The sequence below is a fragment of the Gracilinanus agilis genome, chromosome 5, assembly GCF_016433145.1.
Source record: "Gracilinanus agilis isolate LMUSP501 chromosome 5, AgileGrace, whole genome shotgun sequence".
NCBI classification, from domain to species: Eukaryota; Metazoa; Chordata; class Mammalia; order Didelphimorphia; family Didelphidae; genus Gracilinanus; species Gracilinanus agilis.
Genome location: NC_058134.1, coordinates 205,855,528 through 205,872,874, shown reverse-complemented (window position 1 = coordinate 205,872,874; position 17,347 = coordinate 205,855,528). Strand labels below are relative to the sequence as shown.

The 17,347-nt window shown below is 37.9% G+C and overlaps 1 protein-coding gene across 1 annotated transcript in view; it reads right to left on the bottom strand.

Annotated features, from left to right (window-relative positions):
* Positions 1–11,667: 11,667 nt before the first annotated feature.
* The window catches only part of CCDC77 (coiled-coil domain containing 77), a 37,255-nt gene continuing 31,575 nt past the window's right edge, over positions 11,668–17,347 (bottom strand). The window contains exons 9-11 of the mRNA XM_044678485.1: positions 13,705–13,830; positions 13,460–13,612; positions 11,668–11,814 (exon numbers count right to left, since the gene is read on the bottom strand). Coding sequence (XP_044534420.1) covers positions 11,668–11,814; positions 13,460–13,612; positions 13,705–13,830 — 426 coding nt within the window. The remainder of the gene's footprint in view (positions 11,815–13,459; positions 13,613–13,704; positions 13,831–17,347) is intronic.

Here is a 17,347-nt window from a genome sequence, read left to right as displayed (position 1 = left end):
AGAAATATGCTTCCTCTGTGGAAGAAATGCATTTTATTTAGAAGCTTTAGAGTCAAGTGAATAATGGCTACTTTTCAGTGATGTGCTGGGTCATATAGGAGTGGGGAAGAGGGTGGATAAGAAGACAGAAAGATCTGAGTTCAAATCCTTCCTCAGACACCCACTAGCTATATGACCCTGGGCAAGTCACTGAACTTTTCTCAGGCTCAGTTGCATCATCACTCTGCAAGCCTTAAAGCACAATCCAACCGCTAGCTATTGTTAGTTTATTTTGTTCTAGAAATCGATTATAATGAGATTTGAATGGACTGCGTTGCCATAAGCTAGTACCTGTGTCCTCTACCTGTATGTTTATAACTTGACTTAATAACATACTAAGCCATACACTGGAGTCTTCTAGACATCTCTCTCCTCTTGGATTTCCTGTTAAGCATCTCAAACTCAACAACCCCAAAAGAGAACTCATTATATTTCTTCTCAAACTCATCCCTTATCCAAATTTTTCTATTTCCATGGTAGGCACCACCATTCTTCCAGTCATCCAGGTTCACAGCCTCAGAGTTCTTATTTCTTTCTTTCCTGTCACCCCATGCCCCATTGTTGTATAGTAATTTTTCAGTCATGCTCAGCTCTTTGTGACCCGATTTGGGGTTTTCTTTTTTTTTTTAATTAAGTATTTTTATTGAATTAATGAACTTAAAATATTTTTCCATGGTTGCAAGAGGGCATGAGAGCCTGAATGAAGATGCTTGGCTATGGGGAGGAAAGAAGAGGCTGGGCACAGGAGCTGTAGCGGGGGTGGAATTCTCAAGACTTGGTCACTGACAAGATATGGGGGCGGTGGGGAGAGGAGGCGGGTGGGGAGACGGAAGAAGAGTTGAAGATGGCAGCTGGGATGTAAACTGGGGTATCTGGAAGAATGGCGGCTCGTTTGATAGAAATAAAGGAATTGGGTGCGGGGATAGATTGAGGGGGACCCATACTCAGTTTTATTTGAGGTAAAGCGAATGAATTAAAACTTGGGAAAGAAAGAGATGAGGGCTGGAGAGGTAGGTTTGCGAATCATCCTGTGGATAGATGCCCATCGGCCCCCTGGGAGGTAACGTGAGAGAGACGGACAGTTAAGCAGTCAGATGGACAGACTGACAGAGGAGCAGAGAGAGAGACAGACGGAGTGACGGAGAGTGGCAAATACGGTGGAAGAGAAGGTGCGGGAGTGGCTCCGCTGGAACCTTATTCTCTTCAGAACTAGCTCAAAGTTGAATAACACCCATACTCAGCTACAGAAACCTACATTACCCTATAAAGAAGTAGGAAAGTAGGAAGAATAAGGGGGGGGGGGGGCGTGGGGAGGATGGAGAGGGAGAAAAAGGAGGGTTCCTTGGGGGAGGCGGTCTTCGAAGACAAAACCTCTGTGAACAGGGAATGGCTAAAAGGCAACAGGATGAAAATAAGGTGGGGACCGAAGGACGGTGAGACGGCAGGACGTGACACAGTGGGGGAGAGGGACGGGGTTGCGGGGGAGGCGGAAGGACGGTGAAGCTGGGGCCAGGATGGAAGGAATGGAGGACGGGGGTGGGGACGGTGGTACTAGGGGGTGGGATGATGGGACGATGTTTCCTTTCTCCTATTTATTTTCCCTACAACCATGGAAATAATTTTCCTGGGGCAGCTGGGTGGCTCAGTGGCTTGAAAATTAGACCTACAGATGAGAGGTCCTGGCTTCAAATCTAGCCTCAGACACTTTCTAGCTTTGTGGTCCTGGGCAAATCACTTAACCCCATTTTCTAGCCCTTGCCACTCTTCTGCCTTGGAATCAATACATGCTATTGATTCTAAGAAGGAAGGTAAGGATTTTTTTTAAATGTTTTTCCTAAAGCACAGCTCTCTCATATCACTCTTCCCTTTATTATATCTATGAGAAAATATAACAGCTATTTTAGCAATACAATGATCCAAAAAAATCTTCAAGGACTCATGAGGAAAAACACCATCGCCTTCAGAGAAAGAACTGATGGAGTCTGAATGCAGGCTATATGCTATATTTTACTTTTATTTCTTCACCTTTTTGTTCATTTGAGTTCTCTTTCACAACATGACTAATATGGAAAGATGCTTTTACACTATTATACATGTAAAATCTGTATCAGATTGCTTTCTGTTTCAAGAAAGAGGAAGGGTGAGAACTTGAAAATAAACCCAAAGGTTAAAAATTTGTTTTTTCAGGTAATTAAGGGGGAAAATATTAAAAAATAGCTATTTATAACCAAATCCTTTCCTACCTTTCTAGTCTTTATATGTATTATTTCCCTCCCCAAACTCTACATGACATTGTAGTGCTTGTTGCTTACTTGTTGTCCTTTCCTATATCAGTGCCTTGGTATGTATTTTATTTTATTTTAATAACAAATTTCCATATCAGTTTTCTGAAGTTATATGATCCAAATTGTATCCCTCCTTTCTTCCCTCCCCCCTCCCAGAGCACAGGCAAACAATTCAATCTGGGTTATACATGCTCTTGGAACTGGCTGCCACATGCTTGGAATGTCCTTCTTCCTCACATTTAAATCTCTGAAACCCTAATTTTCTACCAGGCTCAGCTACTGTACAACCTTGAAGCCTTTCACGAGCCTCCCAAGTTGTTAATGCCCTTTCTCTCAAAATTATCTTATATTCATGAGATATATATATATGCATATATATATACATATGTTCTACATACACACTAAAATATGTGTATTTGGTCTTGTTAAAAGAGAATGGGGTGAGAGGACACACACACACACACACACACACACTGATCTCTGTGTCTCTCCCACCTGACAGGCTCTGCTGGACTGAGCCTGCCAAAGTGTCTCCTTTCGACAGCTCCCCAGGCAGGGAACCACTGAGAAGTTGTGTGTGTTGTCAACTTCTCTAGTTCCTCAACCTGGGGTTGGTTTGAATGCTGATATGGGCTATTAATGGGCTGGTTGGATAATGCTATGAGTCTGACTGCATGGCTGTCTTCCCCTTCACAATGGCTTTAGATATATAGGAAAAGTACTTCGATCTTTGACTTGGTATCAAACAACTGTAATCTAATTCTGGCTTAACAGGGTTAGGAACAAGGGAAAGGATAGAGAATCTGGGAATACTATTGCTAATTATCTAAGGAGATGATCAAAGCTACAGAGGTTGCTGGATCAAGTAGAGGCTGGAGATTCTTCACTCTCTCACTAACTCTGGCTTGACTAGGCTGGAGCCAAGCCAAAGAATAGGGAAGGCTGTTGATCTTCTTGAATGACATTGGTAACTGCTCTCTCTCAGCTCTATCGATGATAGATATAATAGCTCTCTAGGTCTCTCAGGCAAGAAAACTGAATTGCAGATATAGGGCCTACCCTCCCTCTCTTGAACCTCCCGCCACCCAAGATTGATCCAGAATGAGCTATCTTTGTGTTGTGCATGATGGGTATTTATAGGGTTGGCTCCAACTGACTTTTGGCCATGGCTCACGGCACCTGGGTACATTTGGAGTTCTCCAACTGACGATCTTGTCACTTTAAGTGGTATCCATCTTGTCCCAGAAATTCATTATAACAATCTTCCCAATTGGAACTTAAGCCCCTTGAAGGCAGGGAGAATTTCATTTTGTCCTCATCCCTAGCACTTAGCCTAGTGTCAAATAAATGCTTAACATATACTTATCAGTTGAAGTAGAATGTGGCAGAAAGCAACTGAGGAAGACTTGAGCTGATTAAAAAAAAGGAAATTATGAAGGTGATTTGTACTGCCTTGGAATTGAGAATGACAGAGATTAAAATGGGAATGAGAAATTTGGGTGAACTTGAGGAAAATTTGAAGAAGCAAGAAGGGCTCAAGCTGAGGACAAAGAAAGACTGAAAAAGACTCAAGGAAAAAGAATAAGGATAGAGCCTGGATCTATCTCCTACCTGCCTGACTACTCCTTTTCACAGTCCTTTGATAAATACTCATCTAAGTCACCATTAATTACTAGTGTCCCCTGAGACTCTGTCCTAAGACCTCTTCATTTCTCCCTTTATATTATTTTGTTTGTTGACTGTAAGGGTAAAAAAGAGGTTTTATGGGTTCAATATTTTAAAAGGTGGTCGCCAGAGGATTGAACTATTATCAATCCTCAATTAAGAATAATCTCAAGTCAAATTTGACTTTTATGGAAGTTTATTTACAATTAGGAAGGTTGAAGGTAGGGAAATTGAGAGAGAGAAACTCTGGCCCGGACCAGATAAGAATTTAGAGGCCCAGCAGAGGGGCACAAAGGTTAATTAAACAAGGCTTCTAGTCACAAGTCCTTTTACAATTAGAGAGGCAAGAGAGGCTTCCCTGAGTGTAGAGCCTCCAGAAAGGCCAAGGGAAGAGAGAGCTAAAGATGGGCAGTGTAGACTTAATCTAATTATCACATGACCTCCTCAGTTCCCATGGTTTCAGTTATCAGCTCTATGCTATTAATTCTCAGATCTATAAATCCAGTCCTAACCTCAATCCTGACCTCTGGTCCCACCTCTCCAACTACCTATTGGATATCTTGTCTCAGAGACATCTTAAAAACTCAATATATCTAAAGTTGAAAATCATTATTTCTTCCTCACAAACCCTCTTTCTAACTTTCCATCCATCCATCCATTCTCTCACTTACCCAGGCTCACAAATGAGATATCCCTAACTCCTAGAGTCATGTAGAACTGATATCAAATTACTTGCCATGTTGGGGAGTGGGGAAGGGAGGGAGGGAAGAAAAGAATTTGGATAACAAAATGTTGGAAAACAAATATTCAAATTGTCTCTATATGTAATTGGAAAAAATACAATGAGATATTACTTGGAGAGAGTGCTTACTGAGCACAGTACCCAGGTTCTTAGTAGGTTCTTAAGTTCACAGTAACATAGGTTCTTAATAAATGGCTCCTTCTTTCCTTATTTTCTCACACACACCACCACCCCAACATCTCTCATATTTTCCCCTTTGCCTTCTTTAATACTGCTACCACCATGGTAGATCCTCATTATTTCATGTCATCCCCTTTTTCAATGAAACTCCAGTAGCACCCTATTATCTCCAGAATCAAATATAAATTCCTGTTTGGTTTTTAAAGCTCTTTATAATCTGGTCTTCCTATCTTTCCAATCTTTTTAGTCTTACTCTTCTCTATGTATTCTATGAACCAGGAACTGAATGTTTGGCAAGTGGTTGAAAGCTTCCAGTGGCTCCCTATTATCTCCAGAATCAAATATAAATTCCTGTTTGGTTTTTAAAGCTCTTTATAATCTGGTCTTCCCATCTTTCCAATCTTTTTAGTCTTACTCTTCTCTATGTATTCTATGAGCCAGGAACTGAATGTTTGGCAAGTGGTTGAAAGCTACTTTAAGAGCCTGCCAAGGTGTTAGGAATGTACTAAAGAGATGTGATATAATTACCCACAAGATGTTTGAAAGTCAGTGCTGAGTCATTAAGTATGGAAAGATGGGAAATATTGCAGTGATTTTCTTTATAATGTTTATATTTCTTCCATGTTGAAATTACTACTATATATATGCTCAGTGTGCCAATTTGTCTTCCTCTTGAAATAGATCAAAGGACCTTCACACAAATACACATTGGGCTTCAGGAAAGAAGTAAAGATCTTAAAAGAAATAAAAAGATCTTAAAAAATAGAAGAGAAATATGACCTGTGTTTGAATACTGGAAGAATGTAATGTGAAAGGGAACTCTTTATTCTCTTTGTCTATCTTGAGTTAACACTTGGTTAATACTAACTTAAGTACCCCTACTTAATACCTCACCAGACACTAAGTAGGAGTGTTGCAAGTCATTTGCTACAGTGGGTAACAATCAGTCAGGAAATTGTGAATTTTTTTGATAAGAGTTTACACCTCCAGAGAGTAAGTGGATCCCACAAGACACTACCCTGTCCCAGGCAGTGCTAGACAATTTGAAAGCTGTGATTGGGCCCTGTAAAGAGGGGAAGGGACAAGAAGTCACCATAAAAGCCCTGAATTTCTGGGGCTAGAGGTCAGCTTCAGGAGTTGTCCTCAACAGGTTGTTGTCTTCAGCTCAAACTGCCTTTTGGAGGGAACTTGGGTGAGTAAATAGCTGGCTTTCCTTTCCTGACTTCTGGAGAGATTAATTCCAGGTTAACAAGTCGTGCCGGGCTGAGTCGAGCACTGGAACAATATTTGGTGTGATAGGCTAAATATCTTCTCTACCCTCTTTTTGTATTTCTCAACTTTCACTCTCTCCACCTATTTTGTAAATAAAAACTATTGAAAGTCATTTTGACTTGAGCTATAATATTTTAAATCAGTGACCACCATAATATTTATAATTTTCCTATATTTTAGTCAAACCCTTAATTTTAATTCCCTACAGTAACAAGGTGGGGGGGAGGGAAAAAAGTATTGATTATTTGGAGCTTTAAAAAAAAAACCTATTCGAAGCTCTTCCTAACAGAGCAAAAATCTGGATGCTTTAGGGAGGAAATGACCCCGCACACATGCTTCCAAGAAACAGCTCATCCATAAAGGATCAGAGAAATAAGAATAGAATAGTAGGATACTGCTGTCAACTCATTAACAAATTTAAGGTACACTCTTTTCCTTGGCAATGCATCCAAGATGAAATGGAGAACTTTCAAAGGCTTTTCTAAACACATGACTAATATTCACTTCTTTTGATACATATGGACATAATTGATGGTGCTAGAAAGTATTACCAAAAATGATGAGGTCTACACCAAAACAAAACAAACTGGAAATGATAGAGATATCAGTGGTAATTTTATCATGACCATTCATTGAAGGAAATGGACCAAAATAAAATTTGAGAAGTAAAGAGCTAGTTAAGAAGATGATATCTTAGGAAAGGATTTGGGTTTCCTGACTACCTTTTGAAAAATAGAAAAAAATAGAAAAGGGTTTTGATCAGCTATAGATTGCACCTAAAAAAAGACTGGGAAAAATTATTTTCCTGGAATATTATAAATCTAATCAAAAGGGACTTAAACTGAAGAGGAATGGGGAGGAGTAAAGTAGACCTAGGATGTCCGCCAAGATATAGTTGCATGGAAATCACTTGGGCCAAAGTAAAATAATTAAATCTATTGATTTTCTCCAATGAGGAAAAACCAATTGTTTGGATAGAAATAATAGGTATCTTGGAAAGAATTGTCTCTTCCCTACCCCTATCCCCAGGATAATAAACAATCCACATTTGAGCTGAGGTCAGGACAGAGCTGCCCTTGCTAAAGAATGAATGATTTTTCCTTAATTGATTAGTTAATAATTTATTGTGTATTAGTGCAAAGTAATATGCTTTACAAATAGAAAAGCAAGACAGTTCTTGCTTTCAAGGAGCTCACATTCTAATTGGGGAGATAACAGATATGGAAGATTTCAGCTGTCAGATGGAAAGGTCCTCTGTGGTCCTTAAGGTGTAGCAGTAAAGCAGGTTGTAATGATGTCATTTCACTGATAAAAACATGTGTTATTGATGAACCATGTGGCAGTGCCAAGGACTTCGGGGACTCTCTCCTAACTCTTCTGCTGTGGGCTTCTTAGTTCTTTTTGGAAACTCCATTTTCTGGAAGGGCCCAGACCAGCCATTCTCCAGACTTAGTCACCATGCCCCCAAGAGGATTCCACCAACTCCTTAACACTCAACTTTTCAGATCTCTTTTTGTATGCTGTCTTCCCCCATTAAAATGTAAGCTCTGTAAGGGGCAAAGATTGTATTTTTGCTTGTAGGTGCTTCCTCAGAACTTAAGACCAATATGTGGCACATAGTTAGGGCTTAATAAATGCTTGTTGTTGACAATAGCTGTGATTGCTGAGGAAGTACCTAAATGTGGTTGGCATTTGAATAGTTAATGGGGGGAAAAGGGGGGTCAAGATGATGCTGATGGACTAACTCACCTGACACAAGCTACTTCCTCCTCCTTTGGGATGCTGTCTCAGCAAGGTTGGCTTTACTATCCCATAGGTGACAGTTTTGTACTTGAGTACCCAGGAAGTAATATCATCTTTACTCTTCAGTAGTAAGGGGTCTCAAGTAGCAAGACTCAAGTTTTGAATATGATTTCAATATATTTTAAGAAAAAACTTGACCAACTTGAATGGAGGTAGGAGTTAGGATACTGCCCCCAGCCCATGCCACTCTTTTGTGGCAAGGTCTTCTAGAGGACATTCTACCCTTTAAATGACTTTAAGATTGTTAATGGTCAACCTTCACTGGGTCAAGAAGCCTGATATAGATGGAACAAAAAGGCTAAAACAGAAACAGCAAAAATATAACCACAAATGTAACAGTTCCATGAATGAATGACTGAATATGGGAGAACAAAGGCTAGAAATTCCAGGCTTCCCTCCCTATAGAGAGAGAGAGCTCTATTTCATTAAATATCACTTTTTCCCCCTGGAGAATTATGCTGTTTTGCTTGGTACGCGATTCTTGGTTGTAGGCCTAGATCCTTAGACATTTGGAACATCTATTATATTTTTGGTAACAATAATCATTTACATATTAGTTTATTCATTTCTTTCACTTTTGTCTCTAATTTAGGAATTGAGATCCCATTTGTATAAAAAAATAAAACTTGGCATAATCCCTCGTTTTCCTATTTTTGCCAACAATCTATAATACTGGTGTTGCATTTTGAATGTTTTATAAAATTCACTTGTAAGTTTGTCTGGTTTTTTTTTCTTTCTTCGCTCCTTTAGGATTTTATTTGGGGATTGATCAGTTTCTTTTTTCCTGCTGCTGGATTGTTTAAATTTTCTAATTTTTTTTCTGTTAATCTTGGTATTTTATATTTTCTTGAATATTCATCCATTTAATTTGTTGATTTTGTTGACATATAATTGGGCAATAATTTCCTATATTGTGATTTTTTTCACTTTTGATATTGGCAAGTTGGTTTTCTTTTAAAAATCAGACTAGCTAATGGTTTATCCATTTTATTTTATTTTTTAAATGGGGGAAGCTAAATAACTCAGTGTACTGAGAACCAGGACTAAAGACAAGAGATCCTAAATTCAAATCTGGCCTCTTGACACTTTCTATCTATGTGAACCCAGGCAAGTCACTTAACCTCTATTACCTATCCCTTACCACTCTTTTGCCTTGAAACCAATATAGAGTATTGATTCTAAGACAGGAGATATGGATTTTAAAAAATAATTCTAACCAACCACCAAAGATACTACCATATTTTTATGATATCTGTATCAGGGAGAGATAAAGCAGAAAAAGAAAACAAATGCAATATGATCTACTGAATATGGACACAAGTATATTCAATAAAAATTGTTAGCACAGAAGCTACAACATGTTTAAAAAACACTATGATCATGTTAGGTTTATACTAGAAATGTAGGCTGGTTCAATATACAAAAAAGTATAACTGATCATAACAAAAATAATGGTGATAAAAACTACATGATTTTATCAACAGGTTCTGAAATGATTTTTGACAAAATGCAATAAATACTTTTCTGTTAGAACACTAAAAATCACAAAGAATTAAGAGGATTTGGCAATCAAGACGTTACTGGTAACTTTGGTTTGAGCAATTTCTGTGAAAAAGAACTTTTTGTTATAACAAAGAACTGGAAACTAAAGAGATACTCATCAAATAGAGAATGGCTGAATAATTATGGCATACAAATATGATGGAATATTATTAAGTGGTAAACAATTATGAATATGACAAATTCAGACTTGGGAAGCCTTGGGAATGCACACTGAAATAATATGTATCAAGAGGATAATTTACACAATGACCACAATAAAGAAAAACAATTTTGAAAGACTTCTTAAATCTAATCAATACAGTGATTAACTATAACTTTAGAGGACTGATAAAGCATACCTCTCCCCTCTTAGTGGAGAGGTTATAGCCTAGAAACACAGCACAATAAATAGATTTTGAGATACATCCAGTGAGCAGAAAGTTGGATTGCTTCTTCTGACTGTATTTATTTGTTATAAGGAAGAGGAAGTTAGTGAGTACCAACAGAGATGTTAAAAAAAAAAAGACATCAACAAAAAATTTCTCAAAATACACCAAAAATAAAAGTTCATAAATAGAGAAAAACAAGACAATTTTGTTACTATCTTGCTAATTTTTTTTAATAGTGCCTAGCAGAAGTTCACAATTTTATATGCAATCCTCATTTCTATGTATTAAAATGTCTGTGTCTGAGGATGGAAAAAAATTTATTTAGAGGAGTAATGCCAGAGGCAAATGATAACAGGAAGATGAAACAGGCTAAAGTTGTTAAGACTAATATTAATTTTTCATTGCTATGAATCTATTAGCTATTCAGATTTAAAAAATCAGCAGCCTAAATATGAACAATCTTTAAAGATTAAGAGTATGGTTAAAAAAATACACAAATATAAATTACCACTCCAGTCTATGCCAGCAAAGTACCTCTCACCCCAGCCAAAACCCTGACAAAGCCTGGGACGTATTCTTATGTGGGTCATATATCCAACAATGATAACTAAGATCTAATACCCTCCCTTAGAAATTCTTAGGATTGTTCTTCTCTTTCTAATAATGCTGTCCCCATTCCCAATTATTCAATGGAAAATTTATTCTGGAATTTCTGGTATAGCCAAAATAATCACATCTATTACTCACAGCTAAATTTCATCTTTTCCCAAAAAACGGAAAACTATGAAGTCTTTTTACATCCTGGATAATTTGAGTAGTACCAAACTAAAGTAATATCAATTTACTACACAGAGTGTGTCCAGGAAAATATGGAAACAGTCTATGTGGGATATTTCAGGGGAGCCACTTAAGAATTGTTTCCACTTAACTGGGATAACTAAGTGAGCTAGTGACAAAGTAGTAAGGCGGTCTCAATAAGAAATTCTATAAACTCACAATACCTCAATTTCATTTTTATTTTTAAAAATTCTAAGTTTAAATGTATAAATCCAGGAAACATGATTGGTAGGATGGGACCTAATTACATGATGATTTAGAGCAGCATATATTCTTGCAAAAAAAAAAAAAAGATGACTACAAAATGGCTTCTGAAATTTGCCTGAGGACTCTTACTGTGATCCCCTCTATTAACAAGTCACAAGAATAAGCATTCCAAGAAAGCAGTGAAAATCTAAGATCTTTTGCCTACCAAAGATAGGATAAAGATTAACAGCAACCAACTGCCTACCTTTGAAACCCTGGAATTTGCTGCCTTTTTCCCAACCAGTGAGGATGTGACCTTAGTGGATGCACCCAGCTCTTTGGGGAAGGACGAGGTTCTCCCATAATTATTCAGCCATGTTGGCACTTAATCCCTAAGCCCTTTTATCCCAAAGCTCCCAACATAAATTGCGGAAACAACATGGGAAAAAACTTCAGGCTTTTTTTTTCAGGTTATAACCTTGCTCAAGAAAAGGGTGATACGAGCAAGGGGTGATACTTGTATAGCTCTTCAGGTCCATGAATTTAAGACTGGCCTTTGCAGTGGGGTCCTTGATCTTTAGGAAGCCCAAATAGGGACTCCCACCAATGTCCTTGCAGGCTCTTTGTTGAAATTCTTTCTTTGGTAGCTGATATCTTGTTCACAGATTTTAGGACTCAGTCCTTTATCTATCTATAGGCAGGTGGTGCTCCTATCTCTAAACAGATGTTAACATTTCCGAAGTTCATTCTCTAAACAATATATTTTGGCCTTGAGGTTCTTCAGTTCCCCTTGGATCTTAACAGTCCGTTTGTTGCTCTTACGAACCTCAGTAAGAATGTCAAGATCTTGGTCTGGTCGAATAGTTAATGTTGCCTAAGGATTGGAGAAAAGAGGGGGGGGAAATGTCAGACAAAAGCAGCCCAGAAGCAAAGCCAAAGGCATGTTGACCTTTTTTATAGGGGGGAAAAACTTATAATTAAACTCTTAACAAATATGATTATGCTGAAGAAGAAAGGAGGCTCTGGCTCTGAGCAGAGAAGATATGGACTCCTAATTTTCCCAACAGAACAGAAATGGATCCTTGAAATGGAGAACAATAAGACACTCATATCATGAAAAGAAAAACACTACTGCTAAAGGCCCAAAGGGCAGGGATCTGCCTACTCTTATCTTTTCTACTCATAATACCTACTATAGTACATTAGAAATAGTGGGCATTATGTAAAAACTGATTGCTGGTTAAATTTGCTTCAAATTTAAGATGGCTTTTGAGGAACCTTGAGTTCCAAAAAAAGTTGTTTCTGGGAAAAATCATTTGCTCAAGTAATCCAAGAGATTTACAAAATGGGGATGATCCTACTAATACTCTTATTCTACCTGAAGGGAGAAAAGAAGATATACAGAATGTCTACAATGTTATTCTTGCTAGGAAGAGGTTATTAAAGATAAGGCAAATTACAAATGGGAGAGATTGGGACTAGACCAATTACTTTGGTATAAAACTCCTGAATAAGTAACTTCCCTCTAGCAATGTAGGGTGGCACCTTACAGGAAACTCTTCAAGAACTAGTACTAAAAGGTTAAGAAATTCTCCCAGGGTCATAAAGCCAGTATGTGTCAGAGACAGGATTTGAACTTCGGTTTTTCTGGCAGATTCTCTATCTACCACTCTGTAAGATTTAAATTAATGTTCAGTACTTCAAGTATTATATTTTATAAAGTTTATTTTCTAACAAAATAGAACCTTGTGACTAAGTTTTTCTACCTGCTCAAAAAGCCCGCTCCACCAAAGCCGTGACAGGAAGAGAAGAGAGTGGGAGATAGAAACTCCATAGAATTTATATCCTATCTACATCAGCATGTAATAACAGGAAGAGAGTGGGGTGCTGGGAAGGGTAGACTTTTTTTAGGGTAACAGATTCTAACTACACAACTCCATAGTACCTCCTAAATACAAAGACATTATTTGATGTGACTCTAGCATGTACTTGTATTTACATTTTTCAGTCTAGTTGAACTTCTTAAGGAAGAGAGTATGGGTACTCATAGTAATGCTTTTTTTTTTTTTAACCTTACCTTCTGTCTTTGAATTCATACTAAATATTGAATCCAAAGCAGAAGAGAGATAAGGGCTAGATCAGTGATTCCCAAAGTGGGTGCTGCCGCCCCCTGGTGGGTGCTGCAGCGATCGGGGGGGGGGGAGGAGGGGAGGGGGTGATGGCCACAGGTGCATTTATCTTTCCTATTAATTGCTATTAAAATTTAAAAAATTCATTTCCAGGGCACTAAGTAATATTTTTTCTGGTTATTTTTTTGGTAAGCAAAAAAAGTTTGGGCTAGGCAATGGGGGTTAAGTGACTTACCCAGGGTCACGAGGCTAGGAAGAGTCTGAGGCCAGATTTGACCCCAAGATGGCCTGTCTCTAAGGTCTGGCTCTCCATCCACTGAGTCACCCAGCTACTTGCTGGGTTTTAAAACCAGTCTTTGTTCCCTTCCCAGATCCAAAGAAGGCAATTACCTCATAGAGCATTTGCTCGACTTCTTTCAGTTTCTCACGAAGGGTCTTGATGTCTGTCTTAAAGCCCTCCACTTCTAGCTGACGACGATCCTGCAGACTGTCGTACCGACGCACCATCTCTTGCATACGCTTCCCCATCTTGTCACTACGGTCCTAGGCATAGGAAATCACCAAATTATTTCTTGAGAACACAGGATGTCACCTAGGAGAAAGGAAGCACTGAATATAGCAGATACTTTTCCTACCTTGAAGATCTTTTGCCTCATATCATCTTCTTCTCGAATTCGAGCCAGCTCCTCCTCCAGAGCGACACACTGCTCTTGGTACATGCAGGACAACTTCTGTTCTTGAAACAATTTGTCTTTTAGGCTCTATGGGCCAGGAAGAAAGAAGACATGTAGCATGAAAACTGGTATGATTTTTAGGAGTTCATCAATTCATGAAATCGGTCCACATGGAACCTCAGGGAACTGAAATTTCCAACACCTAAAGGTCAAACTCTGGAGGGCTTTATGTATTTTAAAATGAAATGGGCATCATTGGTTCTGGGAAACCATTACATAACAAATTCCCAAGACCAAGCTCATGAAATATTATTTTAAAGATAAAAAAAATTTTAAGATTTGTGTATTTCATCAGTGCAGATGCTCCCTCTACTGGAGGAAATTACAGGTTTTTCTACAACTTAGTAGATGATTTTCAAGAATTTCTGTAGCCAAAATGTTCATTACCTTAGAGCCTCAGACACAGATATGTTAACAGTCCATATCAGAAAATTTTCATTTTGGTAGGATTTATCAAAGTTTGAGCTCTCCTGGCATAAGCCCAGGATTGAACTCCACACTACGACAATGATACATCAGAGGGCTTTGTAGAGGTTGACTAGAAGAGAATTTAAGAGATTATTTAGTCTAGCACCTGAATCGACTTTTTTTATATTGCCTTCTTTTAAAAGTATCAAGAAATGAACAAAAATGTATTGCATATGACTATATAAATGGCCTCTTTGTATTATTAAAAAAATTAATGATACATAAAAATTACAACTTTACCATAACATAATTTGGCCTGTCTGAAAGTGCTATGGTGATTGGGAGTCTTAGAGCTAAATCTTATTCATTCAGCCCTTTCTCTCTGATAGGAAAAGCCAAATTCTAAATCCTGTGACTATTCTTGGGCAGTTGGTGAGAATACAAGTTTGCTATGTCCTCCTGAACTTTTACCCTCTTTCAGATCAGCCTTATTCTTCTGCAGACCCATTAAAACTTCACTTAACTCTCTCTTAAACTGTTCTACCATATTCTTTACTCTAATATTATACTATATATAATAAAATAATATAATAAAATATATAATATAATAATACTCTAATAGTCTATTGCTCTCTTCTCCACAAATTACTCCAATAAGACCAAATGTTTTATGCATTCCTTCCATCTTTTAACTTTAATGGAACTAGACTTCCCTGAAAACATCATGTCTTAGGCAAACTTCTTGAATGGAAGCTCTTCCTCCTATTCCCCAGACTTACAAGCCAGCTTGGCGTACTCCTTATTATTCACTGCTGGTGATCCATTCTTCTGCCACAATTCATAATATATTTCCTCTTTTGATGTTCACACGACATTTATATTGACTTTACTTTTACACTGTCATTGTCTAAGCCACTCTTCTAAGTTTAGAACGTTCAGCCCGTCAGCCCTTGCCTGCTTTTCTGCTTTCTACTCTTAAAATGCTATTTTCCTCTAACAATACTCAAAAACAACTATTGGAAAACTGTTAAGCAGTTAGGTGAAAAATAAATTTGGACCAATTCTTACATTATATACCACATTTCATATAGACTAGTGATCTAAACATAAAGATATAAAAAGTTAAGAGACAAATGATGGATCATATATTACAAGAGAAAATGCAAAAGTAAATCAGGCACAGAAAAGATTTTAAAAAGACAAATCATTTCAAGTTTATTTTGTGTCGTTGGCACAAAGTAAGCAAGTATTCTAGAGCATAAGTCAAAAGAAGGTGTTTTTGGCTATAGCTTAGAGGGTTAATATGTACTCAAAACAAAAAAATTAGATGGCCTAAATGTAGGCTGGATGGAATATAGCCCATAATTTTCAGGGTCTTAAATATTAATGTTGATGATTCAACATGACCACACAATTAATTCCTTAACCTCTTAAATTTCAATGGCCTCCTTCCTCCAACTCCATTATAGTCCTGTACAGGTGGAAAATTTGCCACACCTAAGCTAAATTCTCCGGTATCCTTTTAAGTACATCCTCATTTGATGTTTAGGGGCTTGGGAGATAAATTTGGCTGAGACCCACGCTGCGGGGCTCTTTTTTGGGAGCTTGAGCTTTGCTTTGGTTAAATTTGGTTGTGGGTCTCTGGCTCTGTGCTCTGTTCACTTAACTGAAGGAATCCCTTTCCCTCTCATTTTTGTTACTAAATGCTTTATTTAAAATTATCTGAAGTATTTATTCATTTTTACTCCTACAATATTTTTGACAACCATGAAGGGATAGAATTTCTTCTTCTGCCGTGGTCTCCCCTCTCCCTTGCCCCTCCAGAAAATGCTTCAGAGCTTTCCCAGACTCATTGCCTACACTTGCCCACCAGGAGAGCTGGGCAGCCAAGTCTCTTCTTAGCAGAGGCTGTTCCTGCTAACTCTTTCTGCTGCTGCTGCTTGCTGTTGCTGCTACTGGTAAGCTTTAAACTCCCTGCTCCCAACCCCAGACCAGAGGAGGAGGATCCCTTTTTCCCTTACTGGGCAGCTGGTCCTCCCACCCCAGCTTGCTTCCTATACTTCCTTTTAGCTAAAACCTTTCCCCACTCCAGTTAAGAGGTGTTCTTGCCCCTAAAATCAGTCCAAAAATCCTTGCTTTAAAAAACCTCCTCAAACCTGCCTTTGTAGCCAGATTCTCCATACTCCCACCTGGATTCTGGTAAAAGCCATTATTGAGCACTCAGTTTTGCCTCTTGCTGAGCTGCTGAACCATGCCAAGAGAATAATAAGCACCTCCTTTTGGAGCTACATAAAAGAGGCCACAAGGTATCCAAAGATAAAAGTTCAATGGTGTCTCCCCCAAAGTACAATATTTAGGTTTTATTTTAACTTCTGGGTCCCGTTCAATTTCTCCCAACCGTATTGAGAGTATCCAAAAACTAAGCACTCCTATTACTAAAAAGCAATTGAGGGCAATTCTTGGAGCAATGGGATTTTTTCAGCAGTGGATCCCTTGCTATGGGGAAATTACTAACTCTCTTGTATCACTCACAAAAAACTCAGTCCCTGAACCACTTGCACAAAGGTAAAAGAGACCAAACCAATCCTATGGGGATTGATGACATTCTGCACAAAGATCAAATGGTTACACAGTATGCCTCATCATACCTGCACTCCCTGAAAGATTTAGAACTCTGAAATTTCTCTCTCCAATCACAACCCTTCATCCTTCCTTCTACATTATTAAATATCTATTTAATTAAAGTGAATTAAACTTTCAGTCAACTTATTCTGTTTTCTCTAACTCTTCTATGCCAATGCATCTGTAAATTTAAATTTTTCATACTTTCTGATCCCTTTTAAATAAGCCAAGGTAAAAATTCTCATCCATTTGTGTTGTCAAACCAATTATCAAAAGTGTTTCTTAATCTTTATCGATTAGCAAAATTATTTAACACATTTCAAAAAATTTTAAATTATAAATTATTATAAACAGGAACATTGTTACATTTGTATTTCTTCCTCCTCCCCCCCAGAAATGTCATGCAATATTAATTGAATTTTATTGTTGGTTCTTGACCATTTTTCTGAAAGTTATATGATATTTTAAATTCTAAAATTACTTTCTAAGGGGTTTTCTACTTCTATTTCTCTAT